The following is a 27785-nucleotide window of genomic DNA, read 5'->3' as shown; positions in this document are numbered from 1 at the left end:
TTTGAGGCCACAATGAGCTATGATGTCACCACTGCATTCACTGCATTCCAGCCTGGGCAACAGAACAAGACCCTGTCTCAAAAAAAAAAAAAAAAAAGAAAAAATTAATAGCTACATTGGCCTATTTAATGTTACTTGTTTTATGTCACATTTTTTTGTGTAGGATTGAAGCAAATAGGGTGGCAAGTAGACTTGAAAACAGTCATTTTCAAAAGTTGACCTGAAGGTTGCATTTTCATTTAGTACTTGCCAGACTGCTATTGGAAAAGATGGGGCAAAGAGCAAAATTTTAATTTAATTCTAGTATTAATATTCATCAGAATTATATGGTGAGAAGAATAACAGGGATGTGTTCTGAGAATGTGTCATTATGTGGTTTTGTTGTGGGAGCATCATAGAGTATAGTTACACAAATCTACATGGTATAGCCTACTACACACCTAGGCTATATGGTATAGTATGTTGCTTCTAGGCTACAACCCTGTACAGCATGTTACTGTGTAACCGTACAGCATGTACGGCATGTTACTGTGCTGAATGCCATAGGCAGCAGTAACACAGTGGTAAGTATCTGTATATCTAAACATAGAAAAGGTCAGTAAAAATACAATATTATAATTTCACGGGACCATCATCGTATCTGCAGTCTGTTGACCAAACATAGTTATGCTGCTTATGACTGGACTTGCCGAAGTGATTGTCTGTGTGAATTATATCTTTGTTCAGAAGGTTTGTCAGTTGAGAAGGTACTGTTTTCCATGCGCAGTGCCAGGAACACTGAGATGATTATAACACAGTCCCTGCCATACGGAGCCCATACTCTGCTGGAGGAAACGGGCCATTCACAAATCATTTCAGACCAGGGCTGTAAATACAGAAATGTAGTTAGCTTATCTATAAGGTTGAGAAGAGACTAAGTTGGGGTGATAAAGGAAGGTTTCAGAGGTGGCTAATACCTGAGTAGTGTTGTAAAGGCTAAGTAGGCATTTATCTCATGGATTAAGGGGAACATATATCGGTGTTTCCCAACTATGAGCGAACTCTGTCTCTTTATGATAATTTCTAGGATTTAACTTGAGGTCCATAACTAAAAGTAGTAGATACAAATGCACATACACACCTACACATGTGCAGATGCCTGCATGCCAGTAACTAAAAACATCTGCCTGGGAAATAGTTTTTTACTGGGAGGGTACCAGTCCACGTGATCGAAATCTCAAGGGATAGCTTTTTTTTTTTTTTTTTTAAAGCATAGTGTTTTGAAGCCATGTATCTTTGACCTCATATATAACAGAATTATGAAGACCTTATAAGATCATGTAGTGTTCTTCACAAAATGTGTGATAGGATCTTGATTATATGAACAGAATGTTTATGAAGACTAGAAGATAATAAATATATGGAAAATATTCAACTTTGTTAGAAAAAAGTTAAGAATAAGCTACCATCTTTTGAAATCTATATAATCAAACATTGGTGATCCTAGTAGCTGTGAGGCTCATGAAGGTGGTATTCTTGTACATTTGCCAGTGACGTTACAAATAGGTATGACAGTTCTAGAAAGCAGTTAGGCAGCTGAGCTGTGAAATATTCCTACTTTTTTTTTTTTCTTCATTATCTGACTTCTGGGATACTGTCATAGGTCAGTCAGACAGTGTTAATGTTCCTCAGTTTTATTTTAATTGTGAAATATCGACTGCCACCAAAATGAATGAGAGTGGGAAAAACGAAACATCGCTGCTCTCTGAAACAAAACAACACAACACAGAAAATTACATCAAGGAATAAAAAGCCAATTTTAACATTGAATTAAAAAATTTTGCTTTACACTGAACTTTTGTAGTACATCCAAATGTTTAGAGCTTTAATTCAGTGCTGTCTGGCCACAAGATTGCATCACTGTGAGTCAGGAAGTTTTCTCGAGTTCAGGAAAATAGAATATTAATGTCTTTAAATGTCTCTAGACTCTCCTCCAGTTGTAAATAATAAGCGTGTTTTGATTCTACTATAAGGTTTGCTTTCAGGAGTGATCCGCTTCAAAGCAAATGGTTTTTGTGGCTTTCACAGATCAAGCACCTGTGAAGATAGCAGATAGGAGAACATGTGGCATTTTTACTTTTTATGACATTTTAATGAAATGTATCTTTGAAATGTGTTATGGGGGAGAGGTCCAAGGTGCTAGTGGCATGTGTGGGCCTGTTCCTGTTGAATTGTGTGCTTTGCCCAGCAGTCCTGCTCATTGCCTAAACCTGGGCTTGCAGTTTCTGAGACTGCCTGGGAAGCCTGTGTGTTATGTGATACCTGGAAGCACTGACACTTCATGGCAGCAATTTGAGGAAGATTGGAAATAGGTTCTTGTAAACAGGTGTATAAATAGCATAAAAGCTGTATTTTAAAGGCTCAAATGTTTTCCACACCAACAGGCTTGATAAAATCATTTAATGAATTTATTGGTGTTTTGTTTTTTCAACATTCATCCATTCATATAAAAAATATTGAGTGGTAAGCGCTTTTCAAGGTGTTAGGGATACAAAGTGTACAAAATTAAATTCTTGCTTGCATGAAACTTACATCTTAGAATGTAAGAAAAACTCCACATTTTTCTTTTTGATGTTCTTGTCTAATTGATATTTCTTTCTTTCTTTTTTTTTTTTTTTAAACAGGATTTCACTCTGTCACCCAGGCTAGAGTGCCATGGTGCAATCACGGCTCACTGCAGCCTTGACCTCCTGGCCTCAGGTGATCCTCCCACCTCAGCCTCCTGAGTGTCTGGGACCACAGGTGTGTGTTACCATGCCTGTCTCATTTTTTGTAGACATGGGATTTTGCCATGTTGCCCAGGCTGGTCTTGAACTCCTGGACTCAAGGAATCCTCCTGCCTTGGTCTCCCAAAGGCCTGTTGGGATTACAGGTGTGAGGCACCGCACACAGCCTTGATTATGAGAATTTTAGCATATATTGATGAAATACAACAGGCATTATATACACTTTAAAGGTGTTTGGATATATGAATCATACCTTGTTCAAAAAAGTGAAATGTTTGTACCTGATGTGATCCACTGATGAAGGCACAATCACTTCTGTAGGATTCTTTTTTGTTTTTGAGATAGGGTCTCACTGTGTCGCCCAGGCTGGAATGCAGTGACACTATCGCTGCTCACTGCAGTCTTGAACTCCTGGGCTCAAGAGATCCTCCCACCTCAGCCTCTCAAGTAGCTGGGAGTACAGGTGTGCACCACCATCCCTGGCTAATTGTTTAATAGAGATGGGCTCTTGCTGTGTTGCCAAGGCTGTTCTCAAACTCCTGGGCTCAGATGATCCTCCTGCCTTGGCTACCCAAAGTGTTGGAATTTCAGGCATGAGCCACTCTGCCTGGCTCTTGTATAGGATTTTTGCCATTAATGCATAACCTCAATCTAATCATGAGAAAACATCAGACCCAAATTGAGGGACATTTCTCAAAATAATCAGCCAGAGTGTTTCTCAAACATGTCAAGGTTATGAAAAACAAGAATGGTTTAGGAAGTATTACAGATTGGGTGAGACTAACACTGAATGCAGTGTAGAATCCTCAGTTGGATTCTGGCCATAAAAAGGGTATTACTGATAAAATTGGCAAAATAGGGCCTATAATTAGTTAATGGTATTGGTATTGTATGTATTACCTAGTTACCTAATTTTGATCGTTGTACTATGGTTATATAAGCTGTATTAATAATAGGGGAAGATGAGTAAAGGGCATATGGGGATGCTCTGCAGCTTTTCTCGAAGTATGAAAGTATCTGAAAATGTAAAAGTAGAAATTTGCTTTTTTATTTCTTACTAAGGTATCTTTAAATATATGAAGTGATATGTTAATTAGCTTATAACCATTTCATAGTGCATACATATATCAAAACATGTCATACATTAACTCTATATAATTTTTGTCTGTTAAACCCTAATAAAAAAGAATAAAAGATAAAAATTTATAAATATACCGATTGACCAAGTGGGAAGAGAAAGAATATGACTGTTAGCTCAGCAAAGCATAACAAATCTGAGTCCACAAGGAAAGTATTATATTTACTTCTTGGTGAAGTAAAGCAATTTGCTTCTAGCAAAATGATCTGTTTATGGCCTCTCTGTAGCACTTTACCAGTAGCAGCTGACACGATGAGAGGTTCCAATGGATTAGAATGGCTGTTTTGAAGCTAGAGTTTGTTGCATACTTTCTCAAGCAAAGATCTTACAGTTCCTTGGCATAAGGGCTCAGGGTATGAGTCATTCAGCTCTCCTGGAATGTGTCCTGGATAGTGTCAAGCCATTCCAAATAGCAGAAAGCATCCTCCTTTATTCCTTTTCACTCTGGTTGGGAAAGCTATCCCCTGAAGCACCATCTGGAAAGCTTGCACTCTGCAGTGGAAAGGGCATAGTTTCCCAAACTGTGTACTCGGGGATCTGTGTGCTATTTAAATTTTTAAGAGAAGCACAGCAATATTCAACATCTGTTGGCTACTGTGTGAACTACTAGGTTAAGGCTGTTCAGTTTCACTATGAAATCGTACTGTGTTCCTTCGATGACATCCACGGGAAGTTTAGAATATGCTCACAGAAAGGAGTAAAAAAGAATATGCTCACAAATTCTTTGCTATTTCTCCCTGCAAAGGTGGATTCAAATTCTCCTCTTCAGTATAGGCTGATTCACCTCTAATGAATGGAGTGTGGTAGAAGTGACAGCATGTGACTTGAGAGATGGCTTCATCGAAGGCACTGTGGCTTCTTCCTAGCTCTCTCTTTTGGATTGCTCACTTTGGGGGAACATTAGCAGCCATGTCATGAGGACACTCAAACAGCCTTGTGGCCTCCTGCCAGCAGCTGAGTCCCATGCCCAAAGATTCTCTCAGAGCTCAAAATAATCTATTTTATCTGCGGTTATATTCTTAATCCTCATACTGCTTTTGGGTTTTTCTCACCAGTCTTTGGTTATGTTAAGTTTGTGTTTGTGTTGGCTTATTGCAGATTTGGTTTAGGTTCATTGTTCTTTTAATTTTTATTTATATTTAGCCAATTCAGTAATTTCTTTTTATCTGTATTAAATCTTTCTTTGAAATTCCTTTGAATTATTTTTTCTTTTTGAGTTGAATTACTATCTTTTATCTCTTTTTTTTTTTTCTTTTTTGAGACAGAGCCTCACTCTGTCACCCAGGCTGGAGTGCAGTGGTGTGATCTCAGCTCACTGCAACCTCCACCTCCTGGGCTCAAGTGATTCTCCTGCTTCAGCCTCCTGAGTAGCTGGGATTACAGGTGCCCGCCACCACGCCTGGCTAATTTTTGTATTTTTAGTAGAGATGGGGTTTTGCCACGTTGGCCATGCCGGTCTTGAACTCCTCACCTCAGGTAATCCACCCACTTCGGCCTCCCAAAGTGCTGGGATCACAGGTGTGAGCCACCATGCCTGGCCTCATTTTCTAATAAGGTTAAGACTATGACTTTTTTTTATAGTATGAATCTCGCTACATTGCAAATATTTTGGTAGGTACTGTTTTCATTGTGATCAATTTCTAAATAGTCTATTGTAATAATAGCAAGTTTTTACATAGCAGTTACTATGTGGTGGTGGTGTTTTGAGTGCTTTATTATGTATTAACTCCACACAGTTAGCAAGGATTGGAGCCGGGATTTGAACCCTAGGCAGTTTGGCTGCAGAATTCGTGCCATTAACCACAGTGCCGTGCTGCCTCTCAGTTTGGTTTCTTTTTCCTCCAAATTGAGGTGTAATGGAAGTACAGTAAACTGCCCACATTAAAAGTGTGCAATTGGATAAGTTTTGACATATGAATACACCTGTGAAGCCACTGCCACAATCAACATAAACATTTCCATCCTTGCTGGGCGTGGTGGCTCACGCCTGTAATTCCAGCACTTTGGGAGGCCAAGTTGGTTGGATCACTTGAGGTCAGGAGTTGGAGACCAGCCTAGCTAACATGGTGAAACCCCATCTCTACTAAAAATACAAAAAATTAGCTGAGCATGGTGGCACATGCCTGTAATCTCAGCTACTTGGGAGGCTGAGGCAGGAGATTGCTTGAACCTGGGAGGCAGAGGTTGCAGTGAGCCAAGATCGCGCCATTGCACTCCCGTCTGGACGACAGAGTGAGACTCTGTCTCAAGGAAAAAAAAAAAAAACTAACAAAAAACATTTCCATCCTTAAAGCTTTCCTCATGTCTCTTTGCAATCCATCCCTTTTGCCATCCACTTCTGCAGCTAAACGCTGATCTGCTTTCAGTCATTATAGATTAGTTTGCAGTTTCTAGGCTTTTATAGAAGTGCAATCATAGAGCATAGAGTCCCTTTTGTCTGGCTTCTTTCACTTCTTTTAGCATATAGATTTTGACATTCACCCCACACCTTAGTATGTTGCTTTGTGTTTTAATTATTCATTCCTTGTTATTATTGAATAGTATTCCATTGTATGAAAATACCACACTTTTTTTTTGCGTTTACCTGTTGATGGACATTTGTGTTCTTTCTGGGTTTTATTAGAAAGAAAATTACCTGTGTTCAGTTGTGTAAGGCCTTTGTGTAGACATGTTTTTATATCTCTTGAGTAAATATCTAGGAGAGACTGTTTAATGTTAAGAAACTACCAAACTGTCTTCCAAAATGGATGTACCATTTTACATTCCCATTAGCCGTGGATATGAGAGCTCCAGGTGCTTCACATCCTGACTAACGCTTGATATAGGCAGGTTGTTTTGGTTTTTGTTTACAATTTTAGCCATTCTAATGGATACAGAGTGCATGGCGGTTTTATTTTGCATTCCCCTGATAATAATGCTGAACCTTCTTTGTGTGTTATTGACAATTTGTATATTTTCTTATAAAGTATTCACATCTTTGGCCTTTTCAAAATGTGGCATCGTATTGAGTTTTGAGTATTGAGTATTAACAGTTCTGTATATAATTTAGATACAAGTCATTTGTCTGAAAGCAAGCATCCTTACTTTGTTCTTGATCTCAGGGAGAAACAATGAGATCTTTTATCATTTTGTATAGATTAGTTGTAGGTTTTTCTTGGATACGCTTTATCAATTTGAGTATTCCTGGTTTTCTAGATAAGTTACCTGAATTGGTTTTTGAATTTTGCCACTTTCTTTGACATCTATAGAAATGATTATATAATTTTTGATGAATTACAGATGTTAAACTAAGATTGCATTGCTGCTGTAAAAACCTGTTTGGTCATTATATATTACCCTTTTTTATGTATGTTGTTGGATCCTATTTGCCAATATTTTGTTAAAAATTTTACAACAGTAATCATGAGGGATATTGGTTTGTAATTTTTTTTAATGTCTCTATCAGATTTTACTATTAGGGTTATATAGGCCTTATATGATCCTTCATTGTCTATTTTCTGAAAATGTTTTCTAAGATTGATGTTATTGCTTATTTCTTGAATGTTTGATAGAATTCACCACTGAAGTAATCTAAGTCCAGAATTTGCTTTTTGGGAAGCTTTTTGAAAACAAATTTTTAAAATATGTATTTTGTATAGATATAGGACTATTCAGATTTGTTTCTTCTGTGTCAGGTTTGGGAAGTTTTGTTTTTCAGAAATATGTCTATTTAAGTTGTTGAATTTGTTAGTATGAATTTGTTTGTAGTTTTCTCCTTTTAATGTCTGTAGCAATAACTCCTTTTTCATTCTTGGGTATTGGTGATTTATGTTCTCACTCTTTTTTTCTTGGTAAGTCTATAGAAGTTTGGCATTTTTATTATCTTCTCAAAGAATGAGCTTTGGCTTTGTTAATTTTCTCTGTTGGTTGTTTTCTATTTTATTGATTTCTTTTTTTTTTTTTTTTGAGATGGAGTCTCGTTGTGTCGCCCAGGCTGGAGTGCAGTGGCGCTATCTCAGCTCACTGCAACCTCTGCCTCCCGGGTTCAAGCAACTCTGCAGCCTCAGCCTCCTGAGTAGCTGGGATTGCAGGCATGCACCACCACGCCAAGCTATATTTTATTGATTTCTGTCCTTTTTCTCTTTCTTTGGATTACTTTGCTCTCCCGTTCTCCTTTTTTCTCCCTAGTTTCTCAAAGTTGTGGAACCTGAGATAATTTATTTTAGATCTTTTCTAATACAAATATTTAAAGCTTTGAATTTCCTTCTAAGCACTTCTCTAGCTGCGTCCTGTGAATTTTTTAGTAGCTGGGACTATAAGCGCATGCCACCACACTTGACTAATTAAAAAAAATGTTTTTTTGTAGAGACAGGGTCTCACTGTGTTGCCCTGGCTGGTCTCGAACTCTTAGCCTCAAATTATCTTCCCACCTCGGCCTCCCAAAGCTCTGGATTCACAGGCGATATCCACTATGCATAGCCTAGTTCTATCAATTCCTTAAAGGAGAGTGGTAACATCTGCTATAATTTTAGAATTGTCTAGTTCTCCTTTTAACTTGTGTCAGTTTTTCTGCGTATATTTTTTAGCCTCTATTATGTACATTTACATTTATAATCATGACTTCCTAAGGAATTGTTGCTTTTATCATTTTAAAATAATTTTTGCCAAGTGCAGTGGCTCACGACTGTAATCCCACACTTGGAGAGGCTAAGGCAAGCGGATCCCTTGAGCCTAGGAGTTTGAGACCAGCCTGGGCAACATGGCAAAACCCCATCTCGTCCAAAAATGCAAAAAAATTAGCCAGGTGTGGTGGCACTCACCTGCGGTCCCAGTTACTTAGAAGGTTGAGGTGGGAGGATCACTTGAGCCTGCAAGGCAGAGGTTGCAGTGAACTGAGATCACGCCACTGCAGTCCAGCTTGGGTGACAGTGAGACCCTGTCTCAAAAAAAAATTATATAAATATGTATATAAATATATATATACACACACACCGAAGCCATAGGAGAGGAACAAAACAGGGAAACTCATCCAGTGCAGTTGCTGCTTCAAGTTTCGCCTCCCTCTCAGTTCACCTGCTTTTGTTGACTTTTCCAAATCTTTAGGTCGTTGTTGTTTTGTACTCTGTCCAGAGTTTTTAGCTATAATCAGTTAAAATGGGATGGGTTGTTCCACTGCCATAACAGAACTAGAACCTCTGTCCTTTTATTTCATTTTGACCCAGAGATTATTTAGAAATATGGTTTGAGGTTTAATTTTATTTCCAGGAGGTTATATTTAAGGATATATCCTTAAATTGACTAAAGAGGATGTTATTTATTGATAAAAATGATACGGTCTACCAAGATTTTTTAATTCTATGAAGCAAAAACTTTTTTTTTTTGAGACAGAATCTCACTCTGTCCCCCAGGCTGGAGTGCACTGATGTGATCTTGTCACTGCAACCTCTGCCTCCCGGCTTCAAGAGATTCTCCTACCTCAGCCTCCCGAGTAGTTGGGAATACAGGCGTGCACCACTATGCTCGGCTACTTTTTGTAATTTTAGTAGAGAGGGGGTTTTGCCATAATTGGCCAGGCTGGTTTCAAACTCCTGACCTCAAGTGATCCGCCCGCCTCGGCCTCCCAGAGTGCTGGGATTACAGGTGTGAGCCACCGCACCCAGCCTAAAAAGTTTTTTAAAAAAAATATAAAACAAATCCTTTAATTTTTCAAGTGTTTAAAAAAACAAGTTTATACTTAAGCTAGCCTTGAAGATAAGCACAAAATTTACCAGTTTACTTTAAAAAAAAAAAAAACAACCACTCAAGCACCCACTCTGTGCATAGCACTATTCTAGGTGCAATAAACGGGAATCTTAACCTTAGAAATATGAGTCCACTTTCTGGAATTGTATTGTCTCCTTTTCCAGAGAGTAAAAATAAATAAAATCACCATTGTTTACTACAGATCTGCCTCAAACCACTTCTGGTTCACAGAAAAGCTAATTTCCGCCAAATTAAAGATGCAATGAACTCAGTTCCTGCTTTCCTAAAAACACGAAAGCGGAATTCCTTTTCACTAAAAAAAAAAAAAAAAACACTTTTCCAGGCAAGGGCAGTTTGCTTCTAATAAGTATTTAAAATTTTTTTTTTTTCCTCTAGCTTTTCTTTAAATTTTCTTCCTCTCATATTGCCTTTTCTTGTACAAGACAAACCAGGTTTCTTTTTATGCTGTTTTTCCTTTCCTAAGAAAAATATTGCATCTTGAAGACAGGCCATTTCCAAGAGTAGTGATAAAAAATAACATTAAAAAAACTTCACCATCCTGGCTAACACAGTGAAACCCCATCTCTACTAAAAATACAAAAAATTAGCCAGGCGTGGTGGCGCGCACCTGTAGTCCCAGCTACTCAGGAGGCTGAGGCGGGAGAATGGCGTGAACCCCGGGGGCAGAGCCTGCAGTGAGCCGAGATCGCGCCACTGCACTCCAGCCTGGGCGACAGCGAGACTCCGTCTCAAAAAAAAAAAACAAAAAAAAAACAAAACTTCAAAGGTGAGTCACTTACATCACCTTGATGAAGTAAAAAAAATAAAAAGCAGTTGGCACTAAGATAGCTACTTCCAAATATCTGTGTCTGAACAATTTTAAAAACTGTTCATTTTGTAACAATGTACCCCTAGTCCAAGGTAACTGTTTTAAAAACTTTTGGCCAAAAAATTTACAAAAACCCTTTCAGTTCAACCTAATAAAAGTGATATCTAGAAAATATGCCACATTATTAAGTCTGTCTTAAAAAGTTCAGATTCTAAAGCATTCCTGAGGCACAGTGTTCTGGAAGACAAATGTGCTTCTGTTGGCGTGGTGTTAGATACAAAGCATCCATGACAGGCACCTTTCTCCTGATGCTGTGGGATTGCGAGAGAAGAGTCAGACGTAGGCCCCCAGGTCTGCATGAAAGTGTGAGACACTGTACCAGCTGCTGAAACTTGGGCCTCTCCCCCGGATCTAAGGCCCAGCAACAGGCCATCACAGCAAATGGTTCATCAGGACAGTTGATTGGCTGGGTTATTCGGTAACCATCTTTCAGGTATGCGGCCATCTCGAAGGGGTCAATGTCCATGTAGGGCGTCTGGCCCAGAGTCATGAGTTCCCACAGCATCACTCCAAAGGCCCCACACATAACTAGTGCTAGAAAACTCGTTATTAACCAGACTTTCAAGAGCCATCCAACAAACTGGCCTGTTTTCATCATCCCCCAGACAGTGATAGTCCATGAGAGGGCATTGTCTGTGATCTTAACTTGAAGTGTGTCATTAGTGATACAGTTCCTAGCAGCCAGGTCTTTGTGGATGACTTCCGTTCTGGCCAGGTAGCTCATTCCACAGGCAGTCTGAATAGCCATGTGTACCAGGTCTTGTTGAGAAATTGCCTGTGGATTATTGGCCTCTACTAACTTGCACTGCCGTAAAAACAAGTGAAGATTCCCTCAGTTCATGTAAGGCAATGTCACCATGGGCTTTTCTCCTATACACCCATGAGTAATAGGAAGAAGATTTCTGTGATGAAGACTTCGCAGCTTACGACTTTCAGTGAGCATCATTGTCACCTGAATTTCAGAAGCTTGATCTTTGTTTCGACCAATGCTTGTTTTTCTTTATTTGGATCTTTTTCATCTATTAAAATCCCATGGAAAATATGCCCAAGAGTACCTTCTTGGAGTACATCTTTTATTAGAGTTATCCTCTCCCTGGATATTGCTATATCCTTCACCTTGGCTTTGGCCTCCAAAAGAGTGACACTTCTCAAGTCGTTCTTCTCTATCTGCAAGGTAAGATAACCGGAGGAGCTGGTGATAGGAGTTGGATTGTTGGGTGTGTCAGCTCTCGGATACTGAGTCGTCTGGGTGGATGGCTGAGACAGCCCTTGGGAGCTACTGCTGGCACTAATGCTGTCATCCATTTCAACCCTTTTCATACTATGAAAGTGCAAAACAGCTAATATTATTGCTACGAGAAATATTACTGCACAAGAAACCCTACCCTAATATAAAACACGCGTAGAAGTGGTTGGAGCTGCGTGTCAGGGCCATTTTTGATGCACATTTTCCTTGGTTTAAAATTTAAGACGGTAAAATTCTTTGAAGAATTGACTGTCAAGTTGAGCTGCATTAGTATCATAACTTCAGAATCTACTTTGCCAGTACAGGAAAGCTCTACCCGAAATACTGATAAAGTGCGTAGAACTTCTCCCTGAACAGAAATGTTGCCCTGGGGCAGGTCCATTGCCAAAACATTGTCCGCTTGGAATCCCAGCTTACATTCAACCTTGGACTTCGAATGCCAGGTGAAGTGCAGGAAATTTGTCTCACTGGGTACTAACAGATTAAAGGACAGAGCGTAGTGAATAATAAGGTCATTTCTCACATAATAAAGTTCTGCATCAAGACCGATCAGCCGGTGCACCTCGTCCTCGCTCAGGTAGAGGCTCACGCTGGGCCCCGCTGCCGCCGACTGCAGCTCCGGGGGCCGCGGGGCGGCGGGGGCGGCGGCGCCAGGCGCGGGCAGCAGGGGTAGCAGCAGCAGCGGCGGCGGGGCCCTCTGGCCGCGGGGTGCCCCAGCCACGCCTCCCGGCGCCTGGCCGCCCGCCGCACCGCCGCCTACCCCTGGCCCCAGCCGCTCACAGCCCTGAGCCTAGGGCGGCTGCCCAATTCATCAAGCCGCTAGCCTCTGGCAGCCAGCAGCGGCTTCAGACCTCCGGAGCGCGCCGCCGCCTCCTTGGCGGCATCGTCCGGAATAGGGGAAGCAAAAAATTTTATGTGAAGTAGATTAAGAAAACAATAGGGCCGGGCATGGTGGCTCACACCTGTAATCCCAGCACTTTGGGAGGCCACAGTGGGCAGATCACCTGAGGTCGGAGTTCCAGACCAGCCTGACCAACATGGCGAAACCTCATCTCTACAAAAATACAAAAATTAGCTGGGTGTGGTGACGCACTCCTGTAGTCTCAGCTACTTGGGAGTCTGAGGCAGGAGAATCGCTTGAATTGGGAGATGGAGGTTGCAGTGAGCCGAGAATGTGCCACTGCACTGCAGCCTGGGTAACAGAGTGAGACTCTGACCCAAATAAAAAGAAAAAAACAGCTGGAAACTCAGAGAATTTAATTAAACCAGAGTCATAATAGGAGATTCAAGACACCTTTCTCAGCTTTTTACAGATTAAAAATAGAGGATTTAAAAAACAAAGTCAGCCAGGTGCTGTGGTTTATGCCTGTAATACCAGCATTTTGGGAGGCCAAGGCAGGAGGATTGCTTAAGGCCAAGAGTTCAAGGCCAGCCTGGGCAACATGACGAAACTCTTTCTCTCCTAAAAATGCAAAAATTAGCCAGGCACAGTGGTATGTGTCTATAGTCCCGTTTACTCGGCAGGCTCAGGTGGGAGAATTGATTGAGCCTGGGAGGTCGAGGCTGTAGTAAGCTGTGATTGCACCATTGTACTCCAGCCTGGGCAACAGTGGCTCTGTCCCTAAATAAATAAAGTAAAAAACAAAGTCAGTTTACTCAGTATGTTTCATTTAATGGTTAATTGCATACAGATCAGTTTATTCCCATCCATTTCAGATGTCTTGGAAAACATTTATTTAAAATTCAAACCAAAACAAAAAACTAGGCCACATAGAAAATCCTAAAGTCTCCAAAGTGTATTTACATGCATCCTGGCCTGCAGTGAAACGAAGTCAGAAGTTTTCAGTGTTATTTTACTTTTCATCCTTGAAGTCAGAGATTTTTCTGGCTTGCATGCAGGGCCTTCTGAGAGGATAATTACCTCCATCACGCAGGACTCGGAGGCCAACTGCTTTCTCTTCTGAGTCTACTCCTTTTAGAGAGAACTCCTGCTTTATGCAGTCATCTGACTTTTACAGCCACTTGCTTAAGTAGATTGGAAGCAGACAGTCTGGACGATTTACCCAAAAGTACACAGTTGCAGCACACACCGTCCTTCCTGATCCTTGTTCTCTGCCTACCCTTATACCACTGGCTGCTTCGTCTGAGTCACAAAGTGCATTTATTCTCAGTGTATTTTGTAGATGAGGGGAAGAGTCACGGCAGGAGTGGGAAAGCTTGTAAATCACTTGAACCTCATTTTGTTTGAAATATCAAGCCCTCCCAGGAAATCCCTACTGAAAGTAGTGAAAAAAAGTTTTTTAATAATCTAGGTTTTTGTTTATTACTTGTACAGGTCAAGATTAACCGGGCAAGTTTGCAAATAGTATTTAAGAAACTGCTACTGTAGGGAAGGTGTTTGAGGGTGTTGGTGCTGGGGATTCTCTCAGCAGATAGGAACGAGCTGTCTTCAAGATCAGGCCATGTGAGACTAGTAGGATGTGTTTTGGGATTTTTGGTTGCTGTGGACAAATCACATGGCCTACATTTTTTTTTTTTTCCATTAAGATGACTACTGAGGTATTGAACCCAATTTACAAAGCCTGCTTAGAAATTTGGCCTGCTTCCAAGATCTACTATGGTGATCTTAGACAGCTTAGCTGAAGCACCTAGGTTGTTTAAATAAATCTAATTAGCTTTCTGTCTGGTGTTAAAATGTTTTCTCTTTTAAAACATTTTAAAAGTGCTATTACTGGCTGGGCAGGGTGGCTCACGCCTGTAATCCCAGCGCTTTGGGAGGCCGAAGCGGGTGGATCACCTGAGGTCAGGAGTTCAAGACCAGTCTGGCTAACATGGTGAAACCCCATCTCAACTAAAAATACAAAAAAATTATATGGGCATGGCGGCAGGCACATGTAATCCCAGCTACGTTGGGAGTCTGAGGCAGGAGAATCTCTTGAACCCGGGAGGCAGAGGTTGCAGTGAGCTCAGATCGTGCCACTGCACTCCAGCCTGGGTGACAAGAGCAAAACTCTTGTCTCAAAAAAAAAAAAAAAAGGTGCTATTACTACATTACTCAGTGAGAGAAAAAAGAAAAACCTTAACATAGTAACTACAATATTATCATTTTAGTGTATTTCACTTTTTCTTTTTCTTTTTTTTTTACTTTTAATATCTGGTTGTTTTAGGAGATGGTGAATTAACCTGGTTGCAGGTAAGTCGGGGTCTTCAAGTCCACTCACTTGACATTGCCCCCTTCAAGCTGCTCCTTCCCACTCTAGTTGGAAAGGAGAGTAATCAGAGCTAATGAGCCAGTTCCTAATTATGAAGTTAATAAGGTGTTCCTGGTCCTTGTTGCACCTTTCCTAGGTCATCAAGAATCAAGTACGGTTTCTGAAACCTTAGTGAGCATCAGAATCACATAGAGGACTTGTTAGGACATGTGCTGGGCCCCATCTCTGGTTTCTCATTCAGCAGGTCTGGGGTAGGACAGAGAATCAGATTTCCAATCAGTTATCAGATGAGGCGGAATCTCCTGGCCCAGGACAACACCGTGAGAATTACTTGCGTTGACCATGATTTTAAGTATTCCTCTGACCATCACTCTTCTTACTCTGACTAATCAAGAGTTAACTCTGGTTGAAATAATAGTTTAGATATTTTATACTATGATTCTCATCCCAAGCATTTCCCCAAGTTGCTGTACAGTCTTTATTTTAACTTAAAAAGATTGCACAAATAATGCATGTTCCTTAAATAAAAATAAAGCTTAAAGTAAAATTAAGCTAAAAGAAAAATTAGTTATAAATTCCACCTGGGTTGATATTTTAGTATATATCCTTCCAATCTCTTGAGAGACAGACACAGAAAAATGTGTGTCTGCCTCTCTATGTGTGTAGTGTGTAGTGTGTGTAGGTATTATATATATATGTATGCATGCATACACACACAAGTGTATCTTAACAAAAAGCAAGACCTATTTTTTTTTTCTTTTTCGTTTCTTTTTTTTTTTTTTGAGACAGGGTCTTGCTCTGCCACCCATGCTGGAGTGCAGTGGTGCAGTCACGGCTCAGTACTGCCTCAACCTCCCGGCTCAATTTCTCTTCCCACATTGGCCCCTTGAGTAGCTGGGACTACAGACACATGCTGCCACTAATGGCATGTGCCCAGCTAATTTTTATATTTTTTGGTTTTATTTTGTTTAATTTTTTTCTTACTTCTGTAGTTTTTGGGGAACAGGCAGTGTTTGGTTACATGGCTAAGTTCTTTAGTGGTGATTTCTGAGATTTTGGTGTAATTTTTGAATTTTTGTAAAGACAGAGGGTTTCACCATGTTGCTCACACTGGTCTTGAATTCCTGGGCTCAAGCCATGCGCCCACCTTGGCCTCCCGAAGCGTTGAGATTACAGGTGTGAGCCACTGCACCCAGCCAATGAGATCTTATACAAGTATTTTTAGCCTACTTTTCAAAAAGCCTATGTAGTAAATATCTTATGTTGAATATATATCTATCTAGTTTTCATTGCATTTTTTCAGTGTGTATGTATATTGTAATTTATTTAATTAGTTCTCCATTGTTGGACTCATAAGATTTTTGTTCTAGCTCTTCATTAATAATATTGTGCTGAGCATCTTAGCACATTTTTCTATATCTGTCCAGTTATTTTCTTTGGATAATGTCTACATACGTAGTTGCTGTGTGAAAGGTTATGTTCTTTTAAAAATCTTTGCTAGTCTGAGAGATAAAAAAATGTACTCTGATTTCAGTTTGTATTTGGTTATCAGTAAGGTTTACTAGCCATTATTTATCTTTGTGAATTACCTATTTGTATCCATTGCCCCTTTTTCCATTGGGTATCCATCTTTTTATTTTTATTTGTAAGGTCTTTTTATCATAAAGAATGTTAACTCAGGCTGGGTGAAGCGGCTCACGCCTGTAATCCTAATGCTTTAGGAGGCCGAGGCAGGTGGATTGTTTGAGCCCAGGATTTCGAGACCAGCCTGGGCAACATGGTGAAACTGTCTCTACAAAAAATACAAAAATTAACCTGGTATGCTAGCATGCACCTGCGGTCCCAGCTACTCGGGAGGCTGAGGTGGAAGGACCACTTGAGCCCAGGGAGTTCGAGGCTTCAGTGAGGCATGATTGTGCCACTGCATTCCAGCCTGGGTGACGTAGTGAGACCCTGTCTCAAAAAGAAAAAAAAAAATAATGTTAACTCTTTGTCATATGTTTCAAATATTTTCCCCAATTTATTCGACATATCTTTAGTAGGTTTATTTCCTCACTCACTGCCCACTGCGAAACTTTAGAGTCAGACGTTGCCCAGACTGCTGAGTCACCTTTTTTTTTGAGACGGAGTCTCCCTCTGTCACCCAGGCTGGAGTGCAGTGGCTCAATCTCTGCTCACTGCAACCTCCGTCTCCTGGGTTCAAGCGATTCTCCTGCCTCAGCCCAAGTAGCTGGGATTACAGGTGCACGCCACCAGGCCCGGCTAATTTTTTTTGTATTTTTAGTAGACATGGGGTTTCAGCATGTTGGTCAGGCTGGTCTCGAACTCCTGACCTCGTGATCTGCCCACCTCAGCCTACCAAAGTGCTGGGATTACAGGCATGAGCCACTGCACCCGGCCGAGTCCCATTTTTAATGACTGTGTAATATTCCTTTAAGTTGGGTATACTGTCATTTACTTTATTAGCCTCAAATTTTAGGGATCCCTTGAGAAAGTCTAAGCATGTCATTCTATGCTTTTTCAGTTGTTCTCTCTTTCTTTAACCAGATGCTAACCCTGAGGTGACGATGACAATGCTTCGCTGGATCTATACAGATGAGCTGGAGTTCAGAGAGGATGATGTGTTCCTGACTGAACTGATGAAACTAGCAAATCGGTTTCAGCTACAGCTCCTCAGGGAGAGGCAAGTCACAGCAGATATATTCAAGCACCTCAGATGGTGGTGGCTGAGCTTTAATTATGCCGAGCTCTGGGAAAACAGCTTCTTCTGCTAATGTAAATAACTTGGCAAGGTGTTCCTTTAAAGGCGATGCTGGGGACAGAATTTGTTACCTCCCTTGCTTTGTGTTATCTTGTAGCTAAATTTTGCTAAAGCTTTTGCTATTCTCTTTTCTTTCACTGGTCTGTTACCTGAAATTACATAATCGTATAAACTGAAAAATTAAATATGAAATAATATAATCCAATGTCCAAACTTTCAGCTTTCCTTCCCTTTCTGTTTCCCTTGACATTTTACTCTATTTTCTGATACATCAAGTTGAATGAAATCCTTAGTCATAGTCTCTTTGTTGGAAACAATGAGTGCCTAAATGAATATGTGAAAATATTGTCCAAATAAGTGTCATAGCCAGTGTTCCAGAGATCTCACTTCATTTAAGTTACTGCATTTTAGGTTGTCAAGGAGATAGCATGCTGTGTTTTTATATTACATTTTCTCTGTTGCTCTCCCAAGTTGGCATTTTAGAACAACAGAAAACAAAACGTTCACTAAATAATGTCAGACAAGATGTCCAGGAGCGTCTGTCTATTGGAGCTGTGGCTCTTGGTAATCAGCTTGGTGATGGAGTGGCTTTTTACAGCATTTAGTGATCTTTGTATTCCCTTGGGTGCATAAAGGAATGGCTTTTCTCCTGGGTGAGTGAAGGGATGGTTTCAGTCATCAGGAGGCACTCCACCTGTTGCTGTGTTTTCCCGAGAGAGACTTTGCTGCCTAGAGCTGCTTGCTGTTTTCATCATGGGCTGGTGTTTTCCCAGGAGGGCTCACTGTGCCCCACATGAAATCAGTGGACGGCTTACTCCTGTCTGTTATTGATGTGGGTTTGAGTACATTTTAATATCTAAATCCTATAAATAAAAAACAAAAGCAGGTCCACAATCTATAGGTGCATACAGCATTAGGCTATTAGCAAAGCTGATTTGATTATTGAGGCCATTCAGTTAACTGTTTCTTTCATTTGTTTGTTTGTTAGTTTGTTTTGGTGAGGAGTTTTGGTGAGAGTGAAATGAGACTGATTTTAATTAGATTGAGTATGATTTATGTCTTTATATGTTTTCCAGACTTCCTGAGCTTTCTCCTGTTGACCTTGTCAAACTTGCTTATGTAAATTAAATTGCTTTTGTAAAAATGTCTTGGGGTTGGAGTAGTTGAGATAATTGTAATCTGTGTAATGGATTCTTTAATTAAACTGTTTGTTGTTTGTTGACTGAGTAGGCTTCATAACTGTCAACATTACCAGATGCTTAATTTTGTAATGTTAGATATGAGTATCGAGTTATTATCTGTCATGGCTTTCTTAAGAGCTGGAGTGGAAGACACCAGGAGTGAAGTCAAGGGTTGGCTTTTAAAGGGTCACAGAGTGCCCCCTGCTGTCCTTGGAAGGAATTACATGCTTGAGATAATGAAAGGGTGCTAGCGACGGGTGCGGTTCAGTGTGAAGCAGCCGTTGCTCTTTTCGTAATGTGGGGATCTCGCTGGTTTTGGAATGCTAGCACTGATTTGATGAAAAGGAAGTTTTTATAGTAAGCATCAGGAAAATCTTTTCTTTTTTTTTCTACCATGGAGGGCACACTGAAGAAAATACTCTTAATTTGTTTTTTTTTTTTTAGAAGACAGCCTCACTGTGTCACCTAGGCTGGAGTGCAATGGTGCAGTCTGGGCTCGCTGCAACTTCTACCTCCAGGTTCAAGCGATTCTCCTGCCTCAGCCTCCTGAGTAGCTGGGATTACGGGTGCACGCCACCACGCCCGGCTAATTTTTATATTTTTAGTAGAGACGGGGTTTTGCCATGTTGGCCAGTTGAACTCCTGACCTCAAGTGATCCTTCTGCCTCGGCCTCCCAAAGTGCTGGGATTACAGGCGTGAACCACTGTACTTGGCTGTTTTAATTTTTTGTTTTTTGAGACAGAGTTTCACTCTTATCACCCTGGCTGGAGTGCAATGGCACAATCTTGGCTCACTGCAACCTCCACCTCCCGATTCAAGCCATTCTCCTGCCTCAGCCTCCTGAGTAGCTGGGATTACAGACGACTGCCACCACGCCCAGCTAATTTTTGTATTTTTAGTAGAGACGGGGTTTTGCCATGTTGGCCAGGTTAGTCTCAAACTCCTAGCCTCAGGTGATCCGCCCGCCTCAGCCTCCCAAAGTGCTGGGATTACAGGCGTGACCTACCGTGCCTGGCTAATGTTTTTAAAGAGACAATTAATGTATACTAAAAAAAGACAGTTAATTTTTTTCTCCTTACAAAAGTATAATACATGTTCGGTGTATGATATTTGGAGGATACAGAATGATATAAAGAAAAAAGTCATTTGTAACTAAATCATTGTTTACCTTCTGTCATTTTTCTTTTCAGTAATTTTTTTTTTCCCACATCCACTCAAGAGTGATATGAAAACTATACAGCAGTTTGTGGGACGTTTAAATATATGCTTGATGTTGTACTTTAAAAGTCACCAACATGGTGAAACCCCGTCTCTACTAAAAATACAAAAAAATTAGCCAGGCGTGGTGGCGGGCACCTGTAATCCCAGCTACTCAGGAAGCTGAGGCAGGAGAATCGCTTGAACCTGGGAGGTGGAGGTTGTAGCGAGCCTGGATTGAGCCTTGTTGCTCTAGCCTGGCCAACATGAGTGAAACTCCGTCTCAAAAAAAAAAAAAAAAGTTAGGTTTATCGTTTTTGTATATCTTTATCCTTTCTGTACTCTAAAGTTAAAAATAATGATTAAAAAATTCCCTTCGGGTGAAAGTTTGTCTGTCTTGCTGTTTTCAAAGAGAATATAGGAACTGAGAATCTTAATTTCTAAATAAGATTACGTGTTCCTTGGTTGCGTAAATCATGTCAGTTACTATTTATAACCTATCCAAATGGCAAATGGCACTCTGGAGATCCTAGAATTGGTGACAGTGAAATGTCTGCCAGCTTTAATAAAAGATCTGCTTTCATGAAACATATTTGAGTCCCTTGGTGCAATGTCATTTGACAGTGAAAAGGAGGAGAGTGGAATTTTCAGGTTCTCAGCAAATGCTGTAAAGGTGCTTTGTAAAGTGCTCTACAAATGTGGGTTATTACTTCCTGAGATCATACTGTGTATTAGGCTGCCTGGTGTTAGGATGTTAGGAAGGCAGATTGAATATTAGTTGTAAAAATGGTAAAAGCTTCTGAAAGCTATCTGAAAAGAGTTTTTTTTTCTCCTGGAATGCTCTGATTTCATGGCTGAGGTTAGAGTGACTTTGTCAGACATTGATGTGGTGTGCTACAGGTTTGGAGAAACCAATGGTACAGAAAACTGAGGCTTAGAAATATAATGCTGTTGACTGGGTGTGATGGCTCACACCTGTAATCCCAGCACTTTGGGAGGCTGAGGCGGGTGGATCCCGAAGTCAGGAGATCGAGACCATCCTGGCTAACATGGTGAAACCTCGTCTCTACTAAAAATACAAAAAATTAGCTGGGCGTGGTGGCGGGCGCCTTTAGTCCCAGCTACACGGGAGGCAGAGGCAGGAGACAGGAGAATCGCATGAACCTGGGAGGCGGAGGTTGCAGTGAGCCGAGATTGTACCACTGCACTCCAGCCTGGGCGACAAAGTAAGACTTCATCTTGAAAAAAAAAAAAAAGAAATATAATGCTGTTGTATGTAACTTACATTCTTGTTTATTATTGTAACTTAACTTATTAATGTAACTTACTTAGATATTGTAACAACATGATTTTTAAAGTGCCCTGGGAGAGATGCTTCCTTACACCAAGTCAGTAATGTTAATTAAAAACAAAGCACCCAGTCTGCCATGGTGAAACCCCGTCCCTACTAATAATACAAAAATTAGCTGGGCGTGGTGGCGGGCACCTGGAGGCTCTGGAGGCTGAGGCGGGAGAATCACTTGAACCCAGGAGGCGGAGGTTGCAGTGAGCCGAGATCATGCCACTGCATTCCAGCCTGGGCGACAGAGCAAGACTCTGTCTCAAAAAAACCCAAAGCTTTGACAGATCTTAGTGTAAAGCAGGTGCCTGCATTTACTGCTAAACAGAGAAATGACTCCAAGATTGTATTCTTGCTCCTAGCCTCTCCTTCATGAGGTTTTGAAAGTGTGTTGTGAGGTGGGGTGTGGTGGCTCACGCCTGTAATCTCAGCACTTTAGGAGGCCGAGGCGGGCGGGTCATGAGGTCAGAAGATCGAGACCATCCTGGCTAACATGGGGAAACCCCGTCTCTACTAAAAAAAAAAAAATACAAAAATTAGCTGGGTGTGGCGGCACGTGCCTGTAATCCCAGCTATTTGGGAGGCTGAGGCAGGAGAATCGCTTGAACCTGGGAGGCGGAGGTTGCAGTGAGCCAAGATCATGTCACTGCACTCCAGCCTGGCGACAAAGCTAGACTCCGTCTCAAAAAAAAAAAAAAAAAAAGCGTGTTCTGCATTCTGCCCAGGTCTTTCTCATGATCTTCCTTCTTTCTTCTGCCATCACCCATTCCCATGGTCTTTTTCTGCGTCTGTTACCTAAAGCCCATCTGTTAAGATTGGGAATTATCTGCTAGCTAGTTATGGTTAACAGTACTGAAATCCACTAATGTGGATTATTAAAATTAAGTGATTTCCTTTTGTGATTTTTCCTTAGTAAAGGAATTTCAGGTTTTAGAGACGAGAACGACTAGGAGAGGGACCTCAAACTTCCGAGCATATTTACTACATACCTCAAGCTGTGCTGAGTGTAACTAGTTCTCCTCCATCTTGACAAACACACAAGTATTCCTCAAATATCTGAAGTAGAGTAACAACTTTATTTTACAGAGGAGGAGACGGGCACAGAGAGCTCAAGTAATTTGGCCCCTAAAATTTAATGGGTCTCCACTCAGGTCTTTTTTACCTCATTGTTGATCTTGCTCTGTCCACCACATTCTGCCTTTGTGGTTAGAAAAGAGTTTTGGTGGAGGCTGCTGGCAGGGAAAACAATGGTGGATGTCAGGAAATCTCGTGAAACCATACTAGTCATCTGTGACTGCCCTTGGAGGTGAACCTGATTTGGAGGGAGCAGTGGAGGCGAGGGAGGTGAAGGGCTGTTCCCTGGCCACCTTTTCCCCATGGGCCTGGTCTCATGGGAGACTCCCTAAGGCTTCCAGGAATTCTGGCATAGAGGAAGTGTGGTCTTTCCAATGCCATATCTTCCAGACTACGATGTGGTCCTGCTTTTGCTTCCAGAGACCTATTTGCCTGCCTTCAGCTCTCTCTTCTCTGATGTAGTTGATGTTCTTTTTTTTTGAGACAGAGTCTCTCTCTGTCGTCTAGGCAGGCATACAGTGGTGTGATCACGGCTCACTGCAGCCTTGAACTCCTGGGCTCTTACCGCAGCCTTGAACTCCTGGGCTCTTACTTCAGCCTCCTGAGTAGCTGGGACTACAGGCACATGCTACCATGCCCACCTAATTTCTCAATTGTTTTGGTAGAGACAGGGTCTTGCTGTGTTGCCCAGGCTGGTCTTGAACTCGTGGCCACAAGTACTCCTCCTGCCTTGGCCTCCCAGAGTGCTGGGATTACAGGTGTGAGCCTTTGTACCTGGCCATGTTTCCTTATTAATGATTCTGAAAGAGTCTTGTTTTTGTTATTACGTGGCTTTATGAGGACATCCATTGTAGCCAGTTTTTCTCTATTTTGGTGTACTGTGGTTTTGTTGTTATAGTAGAAATCTGATTTTTTTGGTGTGGGGGGTGTACTATGATTTGGCTATTTTTTCTAATTTTTTTTTTTTTTTGAGACGAGTCTTGCTCTGTCACCCAGGCTTGAGTGCAGTGGCACCGTCTCAGCTCACTGCAACCTCTGCCTCCCGGGTTTAAGTGATTCTTGTGCCTCAGCCTCCCCAGTATCTGGGACTACAGGCACGCCCAGCTAATTTGTTTTTGTATTTGTAGTAAAGATGGGGTTTCACCATGTTGCCCAGGCTGGTCTCGACCTCCTGAGCTCAGGCAATCTGCCCGCCTCGGCTTCTGAAAGTGCTAGGATTATAGGTGTGAGCCACCATGCCTGGCTGATTTGGGTGTTTTTTTCAAAACATTATAGATATTTTAGGTGAGTTTTTTCTTTTTTCTTTTTTTCTTTTTATTTTGTTGTTGTTGTTGATGGAGTCTCACTCCGCTGCCCAGGCTGGAGTGCAGTGGCGTGATCTCGGCTCACTGCAATCTCCACCTCCTGGGTTCAAGCAATTCTCCTGTCTCAGTCTCCTGAGTAGCTGGGACTATAGGCGCCTGCCACCATGCCCAGCTAATTTTTGTATTTTTAGTAGAGACAGGCTTTCACCTTGTTGGTAAGGCTGGTCTCGAGCTCCTGACCTCAGTTGATCCTAAGTGGGGCTGTTAAAATACAGCTTTATTGAGTTATAATTCACATACCATACACATTCATCTTATGGGAGAGCTTTTTTTTTTTTTTTTTTGCGACAGAGTTTTGCCTTTGTTGCCCAGGCCGGAGTGCAATGGCATGATCTCAGCTCACCGCAACCTCCGCCTCCCGGGTTCAAGCGACTCTCCTGCCTCAGCCTCCCGAGTAGCTTGGATTACAGGCATGCGCCACCACAGCCGGCTAATTTTGTATTTTTAGTAGAGATGGGGTTCCTCCATGTTGGTCAGGCTGGTCTCGAACTCCCGACCTCAGGTGATCCACCCACCTCGGCCTCCCAAAGCGCTGGGATTACAGGCGTGAGCCACTGCATCCGGCCGGGAGAGCTTTTAAGGAGGTGTTAATTATTGAGCATAGAGCCTCGTATTTGAAACTATTTCTAAGACACACTGTTTGCATCATGCAGTTGTGCTAGTGGGAACTAAAGTGGTGTTCCACACAGTTAAATTTTCTTTGAAGGACAGAGGTTGATCCATTTTGTGCTTGATTCGACAATTACCTGTCTATGTGATCAGCGGGTGTCATATGTGTGCTGTTAAGGCAGTTGGGGTATTATGCTTAATCAGTTTATTTGCATGTTATTTTGATTCTGACCAGAATGGAGCAATGAAATATTATAATGAAATTCTAGTACTTTTTAAATATGGGAGACCAACTGTAATTTATTCATAACCCTTTGCTTAACCTTATCCCATAGTGTTATTCATAGGACATAGCCAGCCAGTACAAAGATGATCGCTTTGGTTTGTTCGTTTGTGAATTATTTGTCCAGTAATACTCCTCATGATGAATACTCTCTTACAGATGTGAGAAGGGTGTTATGTCTCTAGTGAATGTCAGGAACTGTATTCGCTTCTACCAGACGGCAGAGGAGCTGAATGCCAGCACGCTGATGAACTACTGTGCAGAAATTATTGCAAGTCATTGGGTGAGTGAGGTTGAGGGTGTCGACAAAGCACTCTAGCTGGCAGTCAGGAGACCGCCGCTGGGGACGTAGTTCCATGGAAAGTGACCTCTCTGGCACCTGGTTTTCTCTTGTCACAATTGAAGAATAAATAGTTTGATTAGATGATCTATGAGACTCTTTTCAACTCAAATTCTGGTAGTTCTGTGATTTCAGAGCCAAAGGACAAAAGATAACTCAGGTCTGGCCAGGCGCGGTGGCTCACGCCTGCAATTCCAGCACTTTGGGAGGCCCAGGCGGGCAGACCACTTGAGGTCAGGAGTTCGAGACCAGCCTGGCCAACATGGTGAAACCCCATCTCTACTAAAAATACAAAAATTAGCTGGGCTCAGTGGTGCGTGCCTGTAGTCCCAGCTACTCAGGAGACTGTGGCAGGAGAATCACATAAACCCTGGAGGCGGAGGTTGCGGTGAACTGAGATCGCGTCACTGCACTCCAGCCTGGGTGACAGAGCGAGACTCCGTCTCCCGCCCCCCCCCCCAAAAAAGATAGCTCAGGTCCAGAAACAGGCTTGGAAGCATCGCCTGCCTTCACCCTCCATCTGTGGAAGCTGCTGCTGAGCTGCAGGAGTAGGGTGTGGCTCCACGGCCAGCAGGCCCTGCAGCTTCAGCAGCACAGTTTCAGAGCTTGCCCTTGCTCTCCTAATCAGGCGGAGAGCATCTTTCAGTTTAGATTTCCCTTTCTTGGGTTGTTTCATCATAAAGAACAGTGTTTACATTTTTTTTTCTTTTTGAGACTGAGTTTCGCTCTTGTTGCCCAGGCTGGAGTGCAATAGCATGGTCTCAGCTCCCTGCAACCTCCGCCTCCCAGGTTCAAGCGATTCTCCTGCCTTGGCCTCCTGAGTAGCTGGGATTACTGGCATGCAGCACCACGCCTGGCTAATTTTGTATTTTTAGTAGAGACGGGGGTTTCTCCACGTTGGTCAGGCTGGTCTCAAACTCCCAACCTCAGGTGATCAATCCGCCCACCTTGGCCTCCCAAAGTGCTGGGAGTACAGGCGTGAGCCACTGCGCCCGGCCAGTGTTTACATTTTGTTGTTGTTGTTTGCAGTTCTAGAAAATTAGGGCTGGTGCTACCTTTTGCAAATTAGTTTCTGCGAATTGTTCGGTATTCAACAACACTGTGGGAAAAGCCTTAGAGTTTCAGAAAAGGCGGCTAAGAACTGGATTTTAAGGCATTGAAACAGGATTGGTAACCTTTCTTTTAAAATAGGCAGAAATATAGAGATCTGCAATAATAGGGACCAGCTGCGACTCAGTGGAGTGACTTGTTTGTGGAAGTTGGAGTTGATTTTGTAACTGCCATCTTTCAGGGGGTGGGAGGAGGACTCCCTGCTCTCATGTGAGGCTCCCTTGGGGCGCATTCCTGTTAGAGGTATGCGTGGCTGGTGTTTTGCCACCTCACTGGGAGGCACAGTAGTGCTGGAGGAGAGTGAGGCTCGGAACGTCAGCCTTCTGGTTCCCCAGCCATTTAAGGACTGTCTGAACTTGAGCAAGTTATCTAATCTCTTTATGCCGTAATTTTTTCTTCTGTAAAATGGGGATGTTCAAGTACTTACCTCATTGGGTTATGGGGAGAAATAAATGAGTTGGGAAAGGTTAAGCCCTTAAAGAAGGGCCTGGCTGATGCCTTTGAAGGGCTTGCTAAGTGGTGGTTGTGTTCATTGCCTTGTGTCTGTTCTGCTTTTTACTGTGTTGTGAATTCTCAGGACGACCTGAGGAAGGAGGATTTCAGCAGCATGAGTGCTCAGTTGTTATACAAAATGATCAAATCCAAGACGGAGTACCCGTTACATAAAGCCATCAAAGTGGAGAGAGAAGACGTGGTCTTCCTGTATCTGATTGAAATGGATTCCCAGGTACTGTAGCTGCCTTTTCCATTCTTCATTTCTTGAAACTCTAATGCACTTGTCTTTCTCCATGGTACTTCTCACTTCCTTCCGAGCCATGACTGGCACAGTCTTTAACGTACGGATTTCTACTAAATAGTTTGTTCAAGGCAATCTGAGCTTTTTCTAACATGTTTCTCAAAATTCTTCCAGCCTTAGCCCATTGCCCAATTTAAAAACCTCTTAAATGCTTTTAGGTAGTTTTTTTTTTTTTTTAAATGCTTCTTAACTTCTAGGTGCCAAAATCTGTGTTAGTTTACTTTTGCTGCTATAATAAATTACCATAAACTTAATGGCTTAAAACAACACAAATGTATTGCCTTACAGTTTTGTAGGTTGGAAGTCTAGGACAGGAATCACTGGCCCAAAATCAAGATGTCAGCAGGCTGTGCTTCTTTCCAGAGACTCAAGAGGAGAATCCATTTCCTGCTTATTTGGATTTTTGGCAGAATTCAGATTCTTGCACTTACAGGATCAAGGTCCCCATTTTCTTGCTGGCCGTCAGCCGAGGGCCATTCCCACCTTCTAGAGCCCTCCACACATTCCTTAGCTCATAGCCCCCGGCTTTTGTCTTAAAAGCCAGCAGTGGTGGGTCAGGTGCTTCTCATGTCACATCTCTCTGACTTACTCTTCTGGTTCCCTTTTTCACTTTGAAGGACTTGTGTGGTTAGATAGATCGGGCCCTCTGTGGTTAGATGGGTCGGGCCCTCTGTGGTTAGATGGGTCGGGCCCTCTGTGGTTAGATAGATCGGGTCCTCTGTGGTTAGACAGGTCGGGCCTCCTGGATGATCTGGGATA

The 27785-nt window shown here is 42.0% G+C and overlaps 1 protein-coding gene and 1 pseudogene across 5 annotated transcripts in view; one reads left to right on the top strand and one right to left on the bottom strand.

Moving 5' to 3' along the window:
* The window catches only part of ANKFY1 (ankyrin repeat and FYVE domain containing 1), a 99590-nt gene that overhangs the window by 29406 nt on the left and 42399 nt on the right, over positions 1 to 27785 (top strand). For all 5 annotated transcript variants that reach the window (XM_063700524.1, XM_055367182.2, XM_031003433.3 and 2 more), the window contains 3 exons: positions 17519 to 17654; positions 24940 to 25063; positions 26808 to 26957. In XM_063700524.1, coding sequence (XP_063556594.1) covers positions 17519 to 17654; positions 24940 to 25063; positions 26808 to 26957 — 410 coding nt within the window. The remainder of the gene's footprint in view (positions 1 to 17518; positions 17655 to 24939; positions 25064 to 26807; positions 26958 to 27785) is intronic.
* Positions 10787 to 12643, bottom strand: LOC101127969 (tyrosine-protein kinase RYK-like; annotated as a pseudogene).

The sequence above is a fragment of the Gorilla gorilla genome, chromosome 19 (assembly GCF_029281585.2).
Source record: "Gorilla gorilla gorilla isolate KB3781 chromosome 19, NHGRI_mGorGor1-v2.1_pri, whole genome shotgun sequence".
NCBI classification, from domain to species: Eukaryota; Metazoa; Chordata; class Mammalia; order Primates; family Hominidae; genus Gorilla; species Gorilla gorilla.
The sequence above is the reverse complement of the archived record's forward strand: the minus strand, read 5'-3'. Positions and strand labels throughout refer to the sequence as shown.